Raw genomic sequence first — 15,806 nt, 5'->3', positions numbered from 1 at the left:
ATAATTGGAAAGGAAATGGTTTAAAAGAAAGAGCAATCGCTTTGTACACTGGGGGAAAGTAGCATAATAGCACTTAACGGAGACATCCATTCCATATCAAAGAGCTTTTATGTGGATGTGACCTGCTTTGGTCAATTTAATCCAAAGAGAAAGAAAGAGAACCGAAACATTCACTGAGCACCTACTAAATGCCAGGCTGTGAGGGACGAGCAGTACAAGTGAGCAATTTTGTCTGTCTGGCAACCTGGCCCCCATGTGATGATGATGGTGGGACCGCGGGCCACGGGGCCCTGTGGTGCATGACCTGGACCCAGCCAATCCTAGTCCCCTGAGTGCACTGACTGGTCAGGAGGTGGGCACGTGTGCCTAGCAGCACCATTCAGAGGCCAGCTGAGACTGGTTCAGGCCCCGCGGCTGCTAACCTGGGACCGTGGAACCTGGAGCTGCTGGTAGCCATCTTGGCAGGCATCAGGGAGAACACGCAGTGTGGAAAGAAAAGGTGAGGTGGACACAGGAGAAAGCACGGTCGAGGTATGACCAGAGAAAGATGCTGCACTACTGTGCCCAACGCACCTCCGCTTCTTCACCTCCCAGCTCCGGGAGCCGAGAGTTGTTTGCTTGTTGTTTTCCTGTGTAAACGAGCTGGCATTCTCTGTCACTTGCCATCAGGAGTTCTAACTGATTCGGGCATGGAGGGAGGACTCCCTTCTCACAACAGTCCTGAGGGAAAGCTATTAACACCCCTATTTTTTTTTAAAGAGTTTATTTATTTATGCAGAGAGAGAGAGAGAGAGAGAGTGCGAGTAAGGGGGAGGGGCAGACGGAGAGGGAGAATCTCAAGCAGACCCTGCACTGAGTCCACAGCTGGACACGGAACTCGATCCCACGACCCTGAGATCATGACCTGAGCCAAAATCAAGAGTGGGATGCTTAACCAACTGAGCCACCCAGGCGCCCCGTAAAGACAGAAAAACTGAGGCTCAAGAGTAAAGTAACTTGGGGAGCCTGCTAGAGATGGGACCACAGCGGGGCTCTCAACGACAAAGGACTGACAGGAGTCTGCCCTTTTGGCTCCCTGAGGAGCGCCATGGCGGTCGGCAAGAACAAGCGCCTGACGAAAAGCGGCAAAAAGGGAGCCAAGAGGAAAGCGGTTGATCCATTTTCTAAGAAAGATTGGTATGTTGTGAAAGCACCAGCTATGTTCAATATAAGAAATATTGGAAAAACATTAGCCACAAGAACTCAAGGAACCAAAATCGCATCTGATGGCCTCAAGGGTCGGGTTTTTGAAGTGAGCCTTGCTGATTTGCAGAATGATGAAGTTGCATTTAGAAAATTCAAGCTAATTACTGAGGATGTTCAGGGCAAAAACTGCCTGACTAATTTCCACGGCATGGATCTTACCCGTGACAAAATGTGCTCCATGGTCAAAAAATGGCAGACCATGATCAAAGCTCATGTTGATGTCCAGACTACTGATGGTTATTTGCTTCGTCTATTTTGTGTTGGTTTTACTGAAAAACGCAATAATCAGATTCGGAAGACCTCTTATGCTCAGCACCAACAGGTCCGTCAAATTCGGAAAAAGATGATGGAAATCATGACCCGAGAGGCGCAAACAAATGACTTGAAAGAAGTGGTCAATAAATTGATTCCAGACCGTGCTTTCTCCTGTGTCCACCTCACCTTTTCTTTCCACACTGCGTGTTCTCCCTGATGCCTGCCAAGATATCGGAAAAGATATAGAAAAGGCTTGTCAGTCTATTTATCCACTTCATGATGTCTTCGTTAGAAAAGTAAAAATGCTGAAGAAGCCCAAGTCTGAATTGGGAAAGCTCATGGAGCTTCATGGTGAAGGTAGTAGTTCTGGAAAAGCTACTGGGGATGAGACCGGTGCTAAAGTTGAACGAGCTGAATCTGTTTAAAAGTCAGACATTTAATGGTGACAAATAAAAAAATCATATTTGTGATGTTTAAAAAAAAAGGACTGACAGGGATGTCACTGAGGCTTTGGTGGGGGGGGGACAACCTACAACAGGAACACTTCAGAGATTTTCAAACCCCTGATGTCCACCGGTGGGCATTTCTGTGGGAAATGGCCAAACCTGTAGCTAAGCGAAAGCTAACTAAGCATCTTGGATTCAGGGAGGAGCACGTTTGGGTGGCTCCTGGGACTGTGTCTCAGCTCGGCGGGTGACCTGCGCAGACCTCTCAACACCCTCTCGATTTCTGTTCCCCACAGGTCACAACTTTGCCACAGAGGCTCCTTCCCTGGTGTTGCCTCCAAAGCTTCACCCACACGAAAGCTTTTACCTTCTCTACCCCAGGGATAGCTGGGTTGAAAGAGCCAATGCCTAGCGCGAATGATACAAAGGAGCCAAACGAGAGGCCAGGGAGCCAGAGGGACAGCTGTGAAGACAAGCGTGGCAGCTGACGACGGGAGGCCGTGGGCACCGAGCCCGCCACCCAGGTCCGGCCTTGAGCTGGAACGTGATTTCAGGCCAAGTGCTGACCATTTTGGCCCTCTAGCTCCTTAGCTCTGAAACGAGAAGGCTGGCCTAGAATATCCTGAGGGTTATGCCCAACACAGGTTTTCCATGATCTTCTCTCTCTGCATGTGCCAGTCCAGGAAAGGAATTGAAGGGGGGATCTGGAGTTGATCTGTGGGCAGTGAGAGGCAAGGCCAGTTTCCCCACAGCTGGGGAGAGGACTTGTTGCTGCCGGTTCGGCCCCAGGGACCTCAGAAGGATGTCCACGGGCCCTCTCTAGCCTGGAGAGAGGACCCGTACTTGGCCAAAGCCCTCACCATCAGAAACCAGGATGCTGGAACTCCACTGTTTCTGGAATAACCAAGGTTACACACCAGGAAGCAAGGACAGCGCTCTCTATTCCCAGCCCCCGAGGGTCCAGCTGAGATGTGACAGAATAGGACTGTAGCAGCTGGACTAATGCTTGGAGCTTTGAGCCCGGGTGTTGTCCCCAAACCTGTTCTAACACCAGGGCACACAGACACATCTGGAGACCTCGCAGTAAAACTCAAGCACATAAGACATGGAACCCTTCTTTGTGGGGCTGCATCCCTGCCCTGGAAGAAACCCAGTGTCCCCGAGATGTCCTCCCCAAGATAGAAACGGGCCTTATCACCAAGTTCTCACACATTTAGAGATCAGACTTTGAATCTACTTGCACTCTTCCAGAAAGATATCTGTACATACAAAATTTTGCCTGCAATTTCAGTGATTCAAAGGCCAAAAAGCCCGTTCTTGGATTGTCATGGGGACACAGGGAGCTCCACGAACACGGAGTAAGACCCTCTGTTTAATTCCTTTTTGACTATCTTTATGCTTATTATAAAAGTTGAAAGTTTTGGTATCTAAAAAAGTATAAAATCATAAAACTACCAAAACTTTGCACCCACACATACCCACTATTTGGTAAACATCCTTCCAGATTTCTCCACACCCAAACATTCACCGAGATGAGGTTGTCCTACCCGCAGTGACTCTCTGTCTGCTCACCGAGCACTTTCCCACGCCAGCACTGCAGTTCACTAGCTTTTTAAAGATATTTTTAAAGAACTCTAGGTTAACTGTCCAATCAGTGCTCGGGAGAGGCCAAAACCACTTGTGCTCCAGGGGCCCGTAACTGTAAGGTTCCTCTCGGGGGGCCCTCCGACGCAGCGACTCAGGTACCTCGCGGAAGCTGAGCTGGCCGTCGAAGTCCTCATCCACTTCCTTGATCATGTTTTTCAGGCCCAGGTGGGTCTGTGGGGCCCCCAGCTTCTCCATCATCAGCTTCAGCTCCATCAGGTCAATGAAGCCGTCCCGTCCAGCGTCGTACCTGCAGGGTCGAAGGAAGGATGCTGACAAGGGACCACCATGGCCAGGACCATCAGATACTTGTCACTCTCCCAAACACGTAATTCTTTTGGCCTCACTTACTGGAAAATAATTGTCCCCTGCTGCTTTGCAGTGCCCACTTGGGTCACCCGATCAGAAGGGACCCCCTTCTTGAAATGCCTTCAGGCACTGCACGACAGGATTCAAAGGGGACCCTGTATAACATGGCGGTCGTCAGGTCTCGTACCCCCTTAACAAGGCCATACGTTTGGGTCCCTGCCTCCCCCACTTCCACAAACCCCTCCGTCCATCCTTCTTATTCTTTTTTTTTAAAGATTTTATTTATTTACTTATTTGAGAGCGAGCAAGTGAGTGCGAGAGAGTGGGGGAGGAGCAGAGGGGGAGGGAGAAGCAGACTCCATGCTGAGCAGGGAGCCCGACTCAGGGCTCCATCCCAGGGCCCCGAGATCATGACCTGAGCCGAATCAAGAGTCAGACCCCCAACTGGCTGAGCGCACCCAGGCGCCCCTCTCCGTTCATCCTTCCGGTCTCCTGCCTGTGGAAGCTGGTTCCCACCCTTGCACGCGGCTGTCCTGGCCCCGGCTCTCTGGCACGCTCATCTAGCCTCCAGGTCCAAACAGTCACCTCTCTGTGAGTGTCTGCTGAGAGAGGACCTGGCTCTGACCTGTTGGCCGGGTTTTACCACAGAGCCAGCATCTCTGCTGGTGTCCCTCCAGCCCCCCAGTTCCCTGCCTGGAAACAAACCCAGCCTCACCACGGAGGGGGGGTCCTTCTTCAGGCTTCTGTCCTCTGCTTTCTGCCAACCTGTCCACCCCCTACTGCTCCACACACCTGGGCTGTGACAGGGTTTTCTTACCGACCCCCCGGCCCTTCTCCCTCCAAGTCCGTCCCACTTTCTGCTCCTCAGGGATCCTTGTTGTTCAGGTATGAACACCTTGCTTTACAAAGCAAATCAGTTCACAGTAGCCAAAAGGTGCAAACAACCCAGGTGTCCATTTTTGATGAATGGATAAACAAAATGCAGTACATCCATGCAAAGGAATATGGCGTATTTATACAACAGGCTATTATTCACAATAAAAAGGAGGGAAAGTCTGACACACGCTACCTCGGGGAGGAACCTTGACAACAAACGGCAGGGCTGAGACAAGCCAGACAGAAAAGAACAAATACTATATAACTGCGCTTGTCTGTGGGCCCGAGAAGAGTCACATTATGGAGACAGAAAGTAGAACAGTGGTTACCAGGGCCTGGGGAGTGACTGTTCCGTGGGTCAGAGTTTCAGTCTGGGATGAGGAAAAGGTCCGGAGACAGATGGCGGTGAATATACACCGAACGGCACACCTCCATGGTCAAGGTGGCAAATTTTATGTGTATTTTTCCCCACAGTAAAAATAGATAAGCCAATCAGGCTCCTTCACTATCTCTCTCTCTCCCCACCCTCCCAACAACAAAAGCCCACCATTGTTGGCACCCACACCACCACCCACCGAGGAATGCAGCTTGTGGGCAATCAGAAATCTAACCCTGAGCGCTGGTGGTATTTTGAGGCCCACGTGGTCAGGCCAGAGATGAGGCCCGGCACTCCCCGGCGGGCTCTGTTTCAGCCACAGCAGCCGACGCATGCCATTCCTCCCGCCGCCCGGGATGCACCTCCCACCACCTCGCTGTCCTCAGTGGCCTTTCTGTACTCCCAAGCTCAGGGAGCTGCCCCCTTCCTTCTCTGAGGGCCAACAGCCCCATTGTCGGTCCTCCGGTACTCAGCAGATGCCGCCTCCCCCTTGCTGGATATTTCCTAACACAGCAGCTCTGTGTTCCCACAATGCCAAATCCTGAAAGAAGGGGATCACAGCCCTCCCCAGCCTGTGACAGTCTTCTCCACTCCAGGCCGGTCCCACACGTTGCGGGATGTGGGCCTGGTCGGTTGGTGGGGGGAGGGGGGGTACCTAAGAAGGTCAATGGACTTAAGATCCCACACAAGGATAGGAGTGGAAGGAACCAACAGTATCTGGCCCCGGGAAGCAGAGCACAGTCTTCCCATGATGCATTTAAACTTTCCACAAACATTCCCAAAGAGCAGTAAGAGCTGGGCTCCATGCGTGGACATGACAGAGCTGGACTTGAACCAACACAGGGAAGAGCTTTCTGGCAAAAAGAGCCAACAACAATAAGACCCGAGGTAAGAAGAGTTCTTACAAAGAGGCTGGACGGACAGTCTCTGTTACAGGGAGTCCTAGTCAGAATAAACAGGCTTCTATAGTGTGGAACTTTCCAGAACCTTCGTATTGGTCATCTGAAACCTCCCGCAGGGAAACAAAGCACACAGACTCATCGGATCACACAACCCTCTGTGTTCGGGAACTTTCCACTAGAAGTAGGCACGGCTCATCTTGGCAACCTGGTGTTCCAAGGAAAACACTTTGGGAAACACCTCTCTGAACAATTCAGGGTTAGGAGGACAGGTGAGTTAAACTACCACAATGGTACCAGCCATGCTGGGATCTTGAATAAATGTCCTCTGCCCACCGCTCAGCATCTAGTGTGTGTCTCAGCAGAGTCTGCAGAGAGGAGGAACAGAGGGGAGTACTGAAGGGCAGTGCATCTAAGATGTGACTCCCTGGGGGCAAAAGGAGGATCGAAGAGACAAGAACGGGTCAGGGAACGTGCAGGAATTGGTCCTCACCCAGCGGGGGGACAATGCACTGGGGGGCCCTGCTCACGTAACCCTGAGCAGGTACAGCCTCCCCCAGCACGGTGGGGCTGGCGCTACGGGGTCATGCACTGGAAGGGGCTCAGACATCAGCCTTCTGCGTCTCTTCTGAGGTTCTGACCGACAGGAGTCAAGAAGGCTCGGAAAAGGGGCGCCTGGGTGGCTCAGTCGTTAAGCGTCTGCCTTTGGTTCAGGTCATGATCCCAGGGTCCTGGGATCGAGCCCCACCTTGGGCTCCCTGGGAGCCTGCTTCTCCCTCTCCACCCTGCCCCCGCTAGTGCTCTGTCTCACTCTCTCTCTCTGTGTGTCAAATAAATAAATAAAATCTTAAAAAAAAAGGGGGGGGGTTTGGAAACCGCCCTTCAATACTCCTCTCTGCAAACTTTCTGTTAGGCCCACAAGCCTGAGACATTCTCCAGGCCTAAGAAAAAGGAGAAATATTTCAGAAAGGGCCTCAGCAAAGTCTGGAAACAGGTTAAAGGAATTTAAAGAAATCTTTAAATGGGTAGAAATCTTTCAACGTGACCACTTTGGTGAGTCAGGGCCTGGAAGCAGAAGGCCAGCACCCCAGTGGGCAAGTCCCAGGTAGAGGGAAGGGGCCCAGGTGCCGCTAGGCGGGCCGGTCTGGGTGGTGCAGCAGGCCATCCGCCCGGCACGGGAATAAAGCCGGCATGTAGATGTGGGGAGGGACATCTCCAAAGCCAAGCAGGGCTGGGAAGAGCAGGGATCACTCCCCGACACTCAGTAATGGCCGCCTGCCTTCATCCCTCCCCGAAGCACGGGCCGAGGGCCAGCTGTGGTAAGCCCTGGCAGGACCATAAGGCGACACACGAGTGGTGTCCTCACCACTCTGTGTGGAGCTGGGATTTATAATTGAGAAGTGCATCCTTCCCTCTTCAAAGTGACCCTCTCTACAAGGGCTGGTCCATGGTCACTTCCTTCAGGGCCTGGCTTTGCAAGACAGGCAGGAAAAACCTCCCAGATCCCCTTCGTCAATTCTTCTGTTGTATTTGTTCCTTTCAAAGCACCCAGCAACAGAATGGGCCGTGCATGCCGTGGGGCTCAAAGCACCTAATAGCTCAAACTGGTCTGCTCTGCAGTTCCCAGCACACTGTCTCATATGCCCATCCTTTTCATCTTTACACCAGCCTTATGAAGAATTAATAGTAGCCGCCTGTGTTTCTGGTTTATCGAGAGCTTACTAAGCGTTGGGCCCTGTGCAAAATCACCTTGTTTAATCCGATAGTGCTGTGAAGTGGTCATTAGTCACCCCACTGGATAGATGGTGAAAGCAGAAGTATGCAGTGAAGCCACTTCCTAAGGATGAGAACGAACCTGGGACTTCCCAGCAGACCCCTGGCTTTACAGGGGAGCAGGGAAGGCAGGGATGGTCATTAACTGAGTCTCCACTACATGCCCCACAACTCGGCGGGGGAGGGGGGCAGAGTGCACACTCAATGTCCCCAACAAACAGACCACTATCGGGACTGTCAGATTTACACCTTTTACAATTTATACCTGAAGACTCTGGCAGCCACATTGCTGAGTCCTGAACGTGCGTGGATTCTGATTCTGGTCTCAAAGCATGGTGCAGAAGACCGCTCAAAAATGCAAAGGCAGGGCGCCTGGGTGGCTCAGTTGGTTAAGCGACTGCCTTCGGCTCAGGTCATGATCCTGGAGTCCAGGGATCGAGTCCCGCATCGGGCTCCCTGCTCAGCGAGGAACCTGCTTCTCCCGCTGGCCCTCCCCCCTCTCATGTGCTCTCTCTCTCTCTCTTTCTCTCTCTCATTCTCACTCTCTCAAAATAAATAAATAAATTAAAAAAAAATGCAAAGGCATTCATTTTGGACCAAAAGAATACCAGGGTTTCCATCTTACAAACATCTGGAGAAACAGTCTCACCAGGCAAGCCCTTCAAATACATTTCATCTGATTCAACCCTCCAGCACTACTCTGAGGGGTGTGGGATTGTCTGGCTTATGAAGACATGGGGGCCCATTGAGGTCAACCAGCCCAAGGTCACTAGGTCCACCTAGGTTAACCAGGAGGACGACCCCCTCGCCTAATGCGCGAGCCCACAGCCTGAGCCCTGGGCTGAGCAACCCAGCCACCAGAGTTAATTTGGGGGTGGGGAATAAGACTTGATAGTCAGGCAGTCCTAAAAGAATGCCAAGGTTGCCCCTCAAAGCTAATGCAGAGAGATTCCCGGGGAAGTATGTTATTAAAAAGATAAAGGCCTTTCTGAAGGCTGTAGGACTTCCTTATTGCATCCCATGGTGGGTGTGGCTGCAGGAAGCTGGAGGTGACAAGAAGCAGCGGCCTTCAAGGCTGGGCCAGGGGGCAGAAGTCATCTTTAGCATGCTCAAGCCCCTCTCCACAAGCAGCCCAGTGTGGAAGCCCCATTAGACAAGGCCATGTGCCAACTGGCTAACTTACCCAACTTTCGTGCCTGTGGAAAAGGTGAATGCAGTCAGATTCCTTTCCTGCATTCTGGAAACCTCCTTTGCCTCCTCCCCCGCCCCCAAGAAAATGGTATCAACTTCCTTTTGATTTGGAACCCAGCCCCATGGAAAGGGAACGGCACCCTACAACAGCCTGCCTGGGTCAGACTCACTGACCAAGACACCCCCCAGGTCCCCAACCCCTGCCACCGGGGACAGAAAGCCTTTGCCAGAATGGGGTGTGAGACCAGGCTTCCGGGGAAACCCCAGGCCCATCTGGGGCTTGCTTTCTCCCTACAAGCCTTGCCTAAACCTGCATTCCCCTCCCCCTACTTCAAACCATCAAAATATTCCCTTTCCCTCCCCACAGTTTCTTTTCTTTTTTTTTTAAAGATTTTATTTACTTATTTGAGAGAAAGAATGAGAGAGAGAGAGAGAGCACATGAGAGGGGGGAGGGTCAGAGGGAGAAGCAGACTCCCTGCCGTGCAGGGAGCCCGATGCAGGACTCGATCCCGGGACTCCAGGATCATGACCTGAGCCGAAGGCAGTCGCTCAACCGACTGAGCCACCCAGGCGCCCCCCTCCCCAGAGTTTATGTCTTTCAAATGCTTGCAGACTCCTTGGAGTCCCCCTAAGCCCTTGGCTCCCCCCCTACCAACATCATGGCTCCTAATACCAGTTTTTTTCATTAATTTAAATTTTAACCCAGATTTTTCTTATTGATGGCAACCCAGGATGTTAAAGAAAAACCACCCAGAAACTCAAGCCCCTGCACTGCACCCTTATTTGCTTCCTGGGGTGTCCTTCCAGCCCTCCTCTGAATTGGTGAACTTTCCCCGTGTTTTTTACTTTACAAGATCTTCAGTCCCCGTCATCTTTATACTCTCCAGGATCTGCTAGGAGACACTCTAGTCCCATCAGCCCTGGCGACAGCCCTGCAGACACGGGCCGGCGTTGACACCCAGCCCTGCCACCCGCTTGGGAGACACTCGGGCAGGGAGATAACGCACCCACACTCCGCCCTGGCACCCAGTGAGCAGCCAAGGAGAGGGAGCTATTTTTAAAAGGACTACCTGTCTGCTGTCATGAAAACGAAGACGGCTTCCAGGGCTCCTGGCTCTGAAGAGCTGCCCTCTCTCGACGGGGCCTCACACAGTTGTCAACATCTTTAGCATTCTGGCGGAAACCCAAATGCCCAGCCTGCCCAGGCCTCTTATGCAGAATCTCCATGAAGCCCAAGCTCAGTGACAGCCCAGCCCAGCCTGTGGGAGAGATCCGGTCTCTTGCCAGGGCTCACTCGGAAAGGCTCTGTACTGACCAGGGCCGTCCCTGGATGGGGGGCTGGGGGAGGGGGACAGGCTGAGATCCCTCACCAGCATGCCCACCGCTGTGGGTGCCCAGGCCCTGGGAAAGCGCCTGGCCTGGCCCCAGCAAAGGTCCACTAGGAAGGGGACAGGGGCCGGTGTCCAGTGTCCACCCAGGGCTCAGCCCCTCCTGGTTCCATGAATCACTTGCTCTCTCAGCTTCCACTGTGCAGAGCCCCTGGGTTTTCTTGGTTTTCCCCTCACCAGAATAATCCTGCTATTAAGGAAGAAAGAAGCCATCCAGCCTTTGTGTGCCAGAGGCTCAGCCATCAGAATCTCCCCAGGGATACGGGCGGGTGGCGGGTGGGGGGAGGGGAGGCGGGGGGTTCTCAGGAGGATGGCAGTGCCCCAGAAAATGTCTTAGTGTTGAGAGGATCGCCCCGGCTTTTCTTTTTCGTAGAAAGGCCTTGAATGGAAATCATGTAATGCCTTTTGCAACAGGCAGGCACAGGCTACTCTGGGTGTGGTCCCTAGACCAGGGCCTCAAGGTCACCCAGGATTGTTAGAAATACAGAACCTCGGTCCTGCCCCAGACCCGCTGAATCGGAACCTACACTTTCACAATACCCTGTGGTGCCCAGGCACTTTCACGTCAGAGAAGGGCACTGTGTCAGACTATCCCCAAAGCCAGTGGCCTTTCCGGGGGCGCCCTGGTTCTCCCTGTGGGTGTCTCGAACTGTGCCTATCCAGATGAGTCTCGGGATGTCCCAAGGTCATAGGACTGTCGTTTCTCCTCCAATTTCCCCTGGCTGCCCAGTTCTCTGAGGTTCTGCTTTCCTATCTTTGGAGGGTCCTCCCTAGCTGTCAAGTCATCTTCTTTCCTCCCCCCGCCTTTTTCCCTCCCTCCCTTCCTCCTTCCTTCCTTCCCTCCAATTTGCTACAGGGTGGGAGCAGGCCCAGAAACCAGATCTCCAAGTGCGTTACAACTGCATGCAAAGTAAGAGTAAGCAGGCCCTGAGGAAGGGTTGGGGGGCGGTTCTGACGACGCGGGGACTCTGAGGAGTTAAGTCTGTACAAAAGCCTGAGCCCAGAGTCTTTGATTTCCAATCAGTTCCTGGCTCCCCGACCCCATTCATCCACTCACTCACCACCTGGCTCCCGTCTACCTGGGGCTTCTCCAGAGCAGAAGGAGAGCACAAAGACCAGTCCCGGCGGGCGGGCAGATGTACAAAGAGGCCACTGATCTGGCCGGAACGTGGGCAGAGCTGGAGCGGAGGGAGGCGGCTGGGGCAGAGGGGCAGGAACTAACACGAGCACACGTGCAGAGCCAAGGGAGGGGGCCACTGTCACCAGTCCAGTCCAGAGGTGCCAGGATGTCCCAGAAGAGGGGAGTGGAGCCCACTCCCACAAGGCATTCTGGGAGAGCTGTGTCTTCCTAAGGGCAGTGGGGCTGGGGGATGGGAGCAACCTCCAAAGAGTTTGAACCAGAGCAGCGACCTCAGAAAGCTGCTTCTTCAGAAGGACCTCTCAGCTCTCTCAGCTCAGGGCGTGGGATGGATGTTTCCCGGGGCGCGGGCCCAGCTGGGGAGCACACACTAGGCCTAGCTATGGAGGGATGGAGGGAGGCTGATGGGGAGGTCGGGGGGTGGGGTAGGGCACAGGCTATGTCGGCGGTGGGGGCTCACTTTTGGCAAATATCCTTCCTTTTCTGGTAAGAGGCCAGCACCTTTGCAGGCTGCAGGAGGCCGGTGGAGGTTGAGTGCCAAGTGCCACTTGGCACCTCCCACCCATCAGCCACAGCATCCTGCAGCCTCGTTTCATACTCTGGCCAGCAGTTCATAAAGCAAGGTGGGGAGGCAGGACAGAGAGGCGCAGGGCCACCCCACTGTGTACTCAGCGCCTCACAAGACATCAGAGGGGAGGCAGTGCCTTCAAGAGAATCCGGGACATCCGCTTTGTCCCAAATGCATGCAGGGGAGTGCACTGCCCCTGCCAGCCCTGTGGGTTCAGGAAGAGAGGGCAGGGGATGACCTCCCAGGACGGCTGCTCACCCTACCTAGGTCCCCCCCCCCACCCAGTGGGGGGTAAATAGGGAGGTTTCAGCTACATGCAAATCCTCCCGCTGATGCCAGCAACTCAGTGTGGAAACAAAGCGACCGGAATCCCATGACCACCCTCAAGGGAACATGCCAGTGACAGCGAGACAACAGGTCAGCAGTGCCAGGTTGTTTGGCCACAGTGAAGGCACCAATGCCAAGAACCCTCTGAGCAAGAGTGACCCGCTGGAGAGGGCTCGGCCTCAGAAAGCTTGACTCAGCAACGCCAATATAACAGGCACAGTTCGTCTATTAGAGCTCGGGGGCTCCTCACAAGGAAGGCGAAGGACAGCAGTGGCCACAGTCCCCTGGTTCAAAGCCCTGGTAACACTGTATGCTGTGTGTCCCTCCCTGGGCAAGTTACTCTAACTCTCTGGGCTCCAAATCCCTCCTTTGTCCAGTTGTTGCCAAGATTAAAGGAAGGCCAGTAAGCACTCAGCTTATCAGGGCGGGCTCACTTTTAGTTTTGGCTGATTTTATCTCATTAAGAAAAAGACCCTAATCCTGGGGTCTAGCCTTGGTCCTTCTGAAATGGGGGCACCCTTGCTGGGCTTGGGTAAGTATAGGCGATTGGGGCCTCAGTTTGGGAACAGGAGTGGAGTGAGTGGATCTGGGAATTTAAAGTTCCGGGCAATCCATCCAGAAAGGAGAGGGAGGACCAGGGCGGTGAGGGCAGGGCACTGGCACTTGGCGTCCCAAAGCCCGCCCTGAGCAATCCCCAGTGGAGGCAGTGGGGAGGCCAAAAGGGATCTTCTGAGCAGGAATGTCAAAATGAGCAAGGGTCGGGCACCTGGGTGGCTCAGTCGGTTGGGCGTCTGCCTTCGGCTCAGGTCATGATCCTGGAGTCCCGGGATCGAGTCCCGCGTCGGGCTCTCTGCTCGGCGGGGAGTCTGCTGCTCCCTCTGACCCTCCCCCCTCTCTCTGTCTCTCATGAATAAATAAATAAAAAAATCTTTAAAAAAGAAAAAATGAGCAAGGGTCAGTTCTTTGCTGTGAAGATGCGGTCATGGGGTCGCCTCCCCTCAGCTCCCAACACTTCCTATAAAAGTCCTGGGGGGCTGGGAACAAGGCCAGAGGTGCCCCTGTAAAGCTCATTCTCCTGGGAATTCCCAAGAGCCTTGTGGATCTCCGGGGACGATCCCCCCAAACAACCTGAGGTTTCCACACCAATTCAGTCAGGCCCGCAGTGCCCCACCCCTCCTCCACCTCAAACCCAGAAGTCAGAGAAGACAAATGGCAGGTGGAGGCCCTGAGGGAAGGGGAAGCCAGGGGCCCGAGGCCCAAGGCAAGTGGACCGCGGGGGACTCAGCCGTCCCTCCAAACGGGAAGGAAAAGCACCCGGGTTGGCAGCCTCTGGGCCGCGGGTCTCCCACCCCCACCCCACTACATCCCCGCCGGCCAGTCCTTTCCCTGAATCCCTCTGCTGGGCCGGCACCACCTTCAATCCAGCAGCCCTTCTGCGGGCCGAGGGACCTGCGGGCCCTCAGTGGAAAAAACATGGGGCTGGAACCAGAGGGACCTAATTCAGGCTCTGCCTGCATGCTGAGTGTTCACACGATCTCGGGGACAACCTGAGGATGTGGTCGCTTACCTGTTTGCACATCTCACTTTCAGACCTGCGTCTGTGTGGCCCGTGGTCGGTGGTGCTGCTAGAGGGAACCACACAGCCCCGGCAATGGCCCCCCTTCCTCTGATGGCCCCGTGGGCTGCGAAGCACCCCGGAGGCAGCAGTTAGGGCCACAGTGCAGCTCAGGGCAGAGCTCAGACCCCTCTCCAGAGGTCAAGACACCCCTACCCTGGCCCTGGCCCTGGGGTGGGCATGGGGATTGGAGGAAAAGTTAGCCACATTCAGGCATAAAGACCGCTCTCTGCTTTCCCAGAGCAAACTCTATGGAAAGGGAGAGGAATGTCACAAGAATCGACCACGACTAAATGCAGTTGATTAGAAATTGGGGGGTATGGGAGAGTCGGGGGGAAGGAATGGGCAACAGCCCAGTAAGAGCGGAGCCAGCGGGGGCAACCAGTAAGAGAGAAGAATGCACCAGCCAGCTGGGGCTGGCCTTACAGGTTATCACGAGGAGCCTGGACCTCATCCCACGGGCAACTGGGAGCTACTGAACGTTGTACGTTGTCCCCCACCCACAGAGGACTCTGAAGAGGGAAGCAAGTCAATGAGATTCGGGCTCTGGCAAGAGGTCACAACATGGAAGATGGCTGGGGGGAGGCCAGCTGCCCCAGGCCTGGTGGCCAGGCAGCCTCCAGAGGCTGTGCCACCCCTGGCCCGGCCTGGCTATGCAAGGATGGCTAAGATCTGGAGCCGCCGATGGGGGTAGTAGTGACGTTAATGAGAGGGGCTAGCGGCACAGGGAGCAAGAGTGCAGGCCTTCTGGGTTTGAAGCCCAGTTCCACCACTTACATGATGTGTGATGCTGGGTAAGTGCCCTAGCTTCTCTCTGCCTCAGTGTCCCCATCTGTGAAATGGGCGATGCTAACAGTACCATGCACGGTGCTTACAATATGTAAATGCCAGGAGCAGTGCCTGCACAGAGTAGGTACTCGACAAGTGGTGGCTGTTCGGTGTTTTGGGGGGAGCCCAGCGCTCAATAAAGTTGACCATTGTGGGGTGGGGTGGGGGGAGCATGAGGCCCTTAGGGAGGGACAGGGAGACCCTGTCACTGAGGCCAAGCAACGCAGCGCTGGGCAGGTTCGGGGGCCAGCACTTCTCCAAGGCAGAGCTCAGCAGGTCCCCCTGGGCGTAGAGCCGGGACGGTGGGCAGCCGGGTCTTGTCAGTAGAGTGTTGATGCCAGGCCTGCTGTCCCAGGCTTAAGAGTGTTCCCCGAGCAGCGCCGGGTGGCCTGGGGTCCCCCTCGGAGGTGTCTTAACCCCAGAGCTGGCATCTGCTGCAGCCTCAGTCCATCCTTCCCACCAGGAAGGGGCAGCGGGGCCAGCCCTGGGGACACAGTTTGTAGGTCCTGGACAATGTCCTCCTACTTCCTGCAAATCTGATCCAAGCTGGCAGAAGGCCAAGCACCTATCGTCCCCCCAGAGGCAGCCATGCCGGGGGAGAGACCAGGCAGCCACACCACTCACCATTTCAGAATCAGACCCCAGTACGACTGGCAGGAGTCCACCGCTCCTCACCCTGCCCCCCGCCCCCCGACACTAGGGCTCTGCCTGGTCGGGAACCAGGAACTGGCACAAGGAGGCTGCTGACAGCACTAGCAACCCAGTCTTTACCTCCAAACCAAAGATTTTACCTCCGGGCTAAGACTGAAAGACAATAGAACCAGGCCTGGATACCCCTTCACATACCCGTCCACCCACCCCTCGCACAAGAGAGGGGCCCTCAGCAACACAACACTAGGAGCCGCTAAAAGGAAGGAGAGACATCAA

General features: G+C 54.5%; 2 protein-coding genes across 4 annotated transcripts in view; one reads left to right on the top strand and one right to left on the bottom strand.

Annotated features, from left to right (window-relative positions):
* Nucleotides 1–15,806, bottom strand: part of EFHD1 (EF-hand domain family member D1) — a 43,409-nt gene that overhangs the window by 15,773 nt on the left and 11,830 nt on the right. For all 3 annotated transcript variants that reach the window (XM_027591296.1, XM_027591297.1, XM_027591298.1), the window contains exon 2: nucleotides 3,693–3,840. In XM_027591296.1, the coding sequence (XP_027447097.1) occupies nucleotides 3,693–3,840 (148 nt within the window). The remainder of the gene's footprint in view (nucleotides 1–3,692; nucleotides 3,841–15,806) is intronic.
* On the top strand, nucleotides 1,088–1,925 carry LOC113921004 (40S ribosomal protein S3a-like). The gene is made up of 2 exons (XM_035726593.1): nucleotides 1,088–1,661; nucleotides 1,729–1,925. The coding sequence occupies exons 1-2, from the start codon at nucleotides 1,088–1,090 to the stop codon at nucleotides 1,923–1,925; spliced, it is 771 nt and encodes a 256-aa protein (XP_035582486.1).

This window comes from Zalophus californianus, chromosome 3 (genome assembly GCF_009762305.2).
Source record: "Zalophus californianus isolate mZalCal1 chromosome 3, mZalCal1.pri.v2, whole genome shotgun sequence".
NCBI lineage: Eukaryota > Metazoa > Chordata > Mammalia > Carnivora > Otariidae > Zalophus > Zalophus californianus.
This window is presented reverse-complemented; position numbering and strand designations above follow the sequence as displayed.

Coding starts and splice junctions, on each gene's coding strand:
- LOC113921004 (XM_035726593.1), top strand. CDS start 1,088: ATGGCGGTCGGCAAGAACAAGCGCCTGACGAAAAGCGGCAAAAAGGGA. Junction 1,662..1,728: donor CAATAAATTGATTCCAGACC/GTGCTTTCTCCT, acceptor ATGCCTGCCAAG/ATATCGGAAAAGATATAGAA.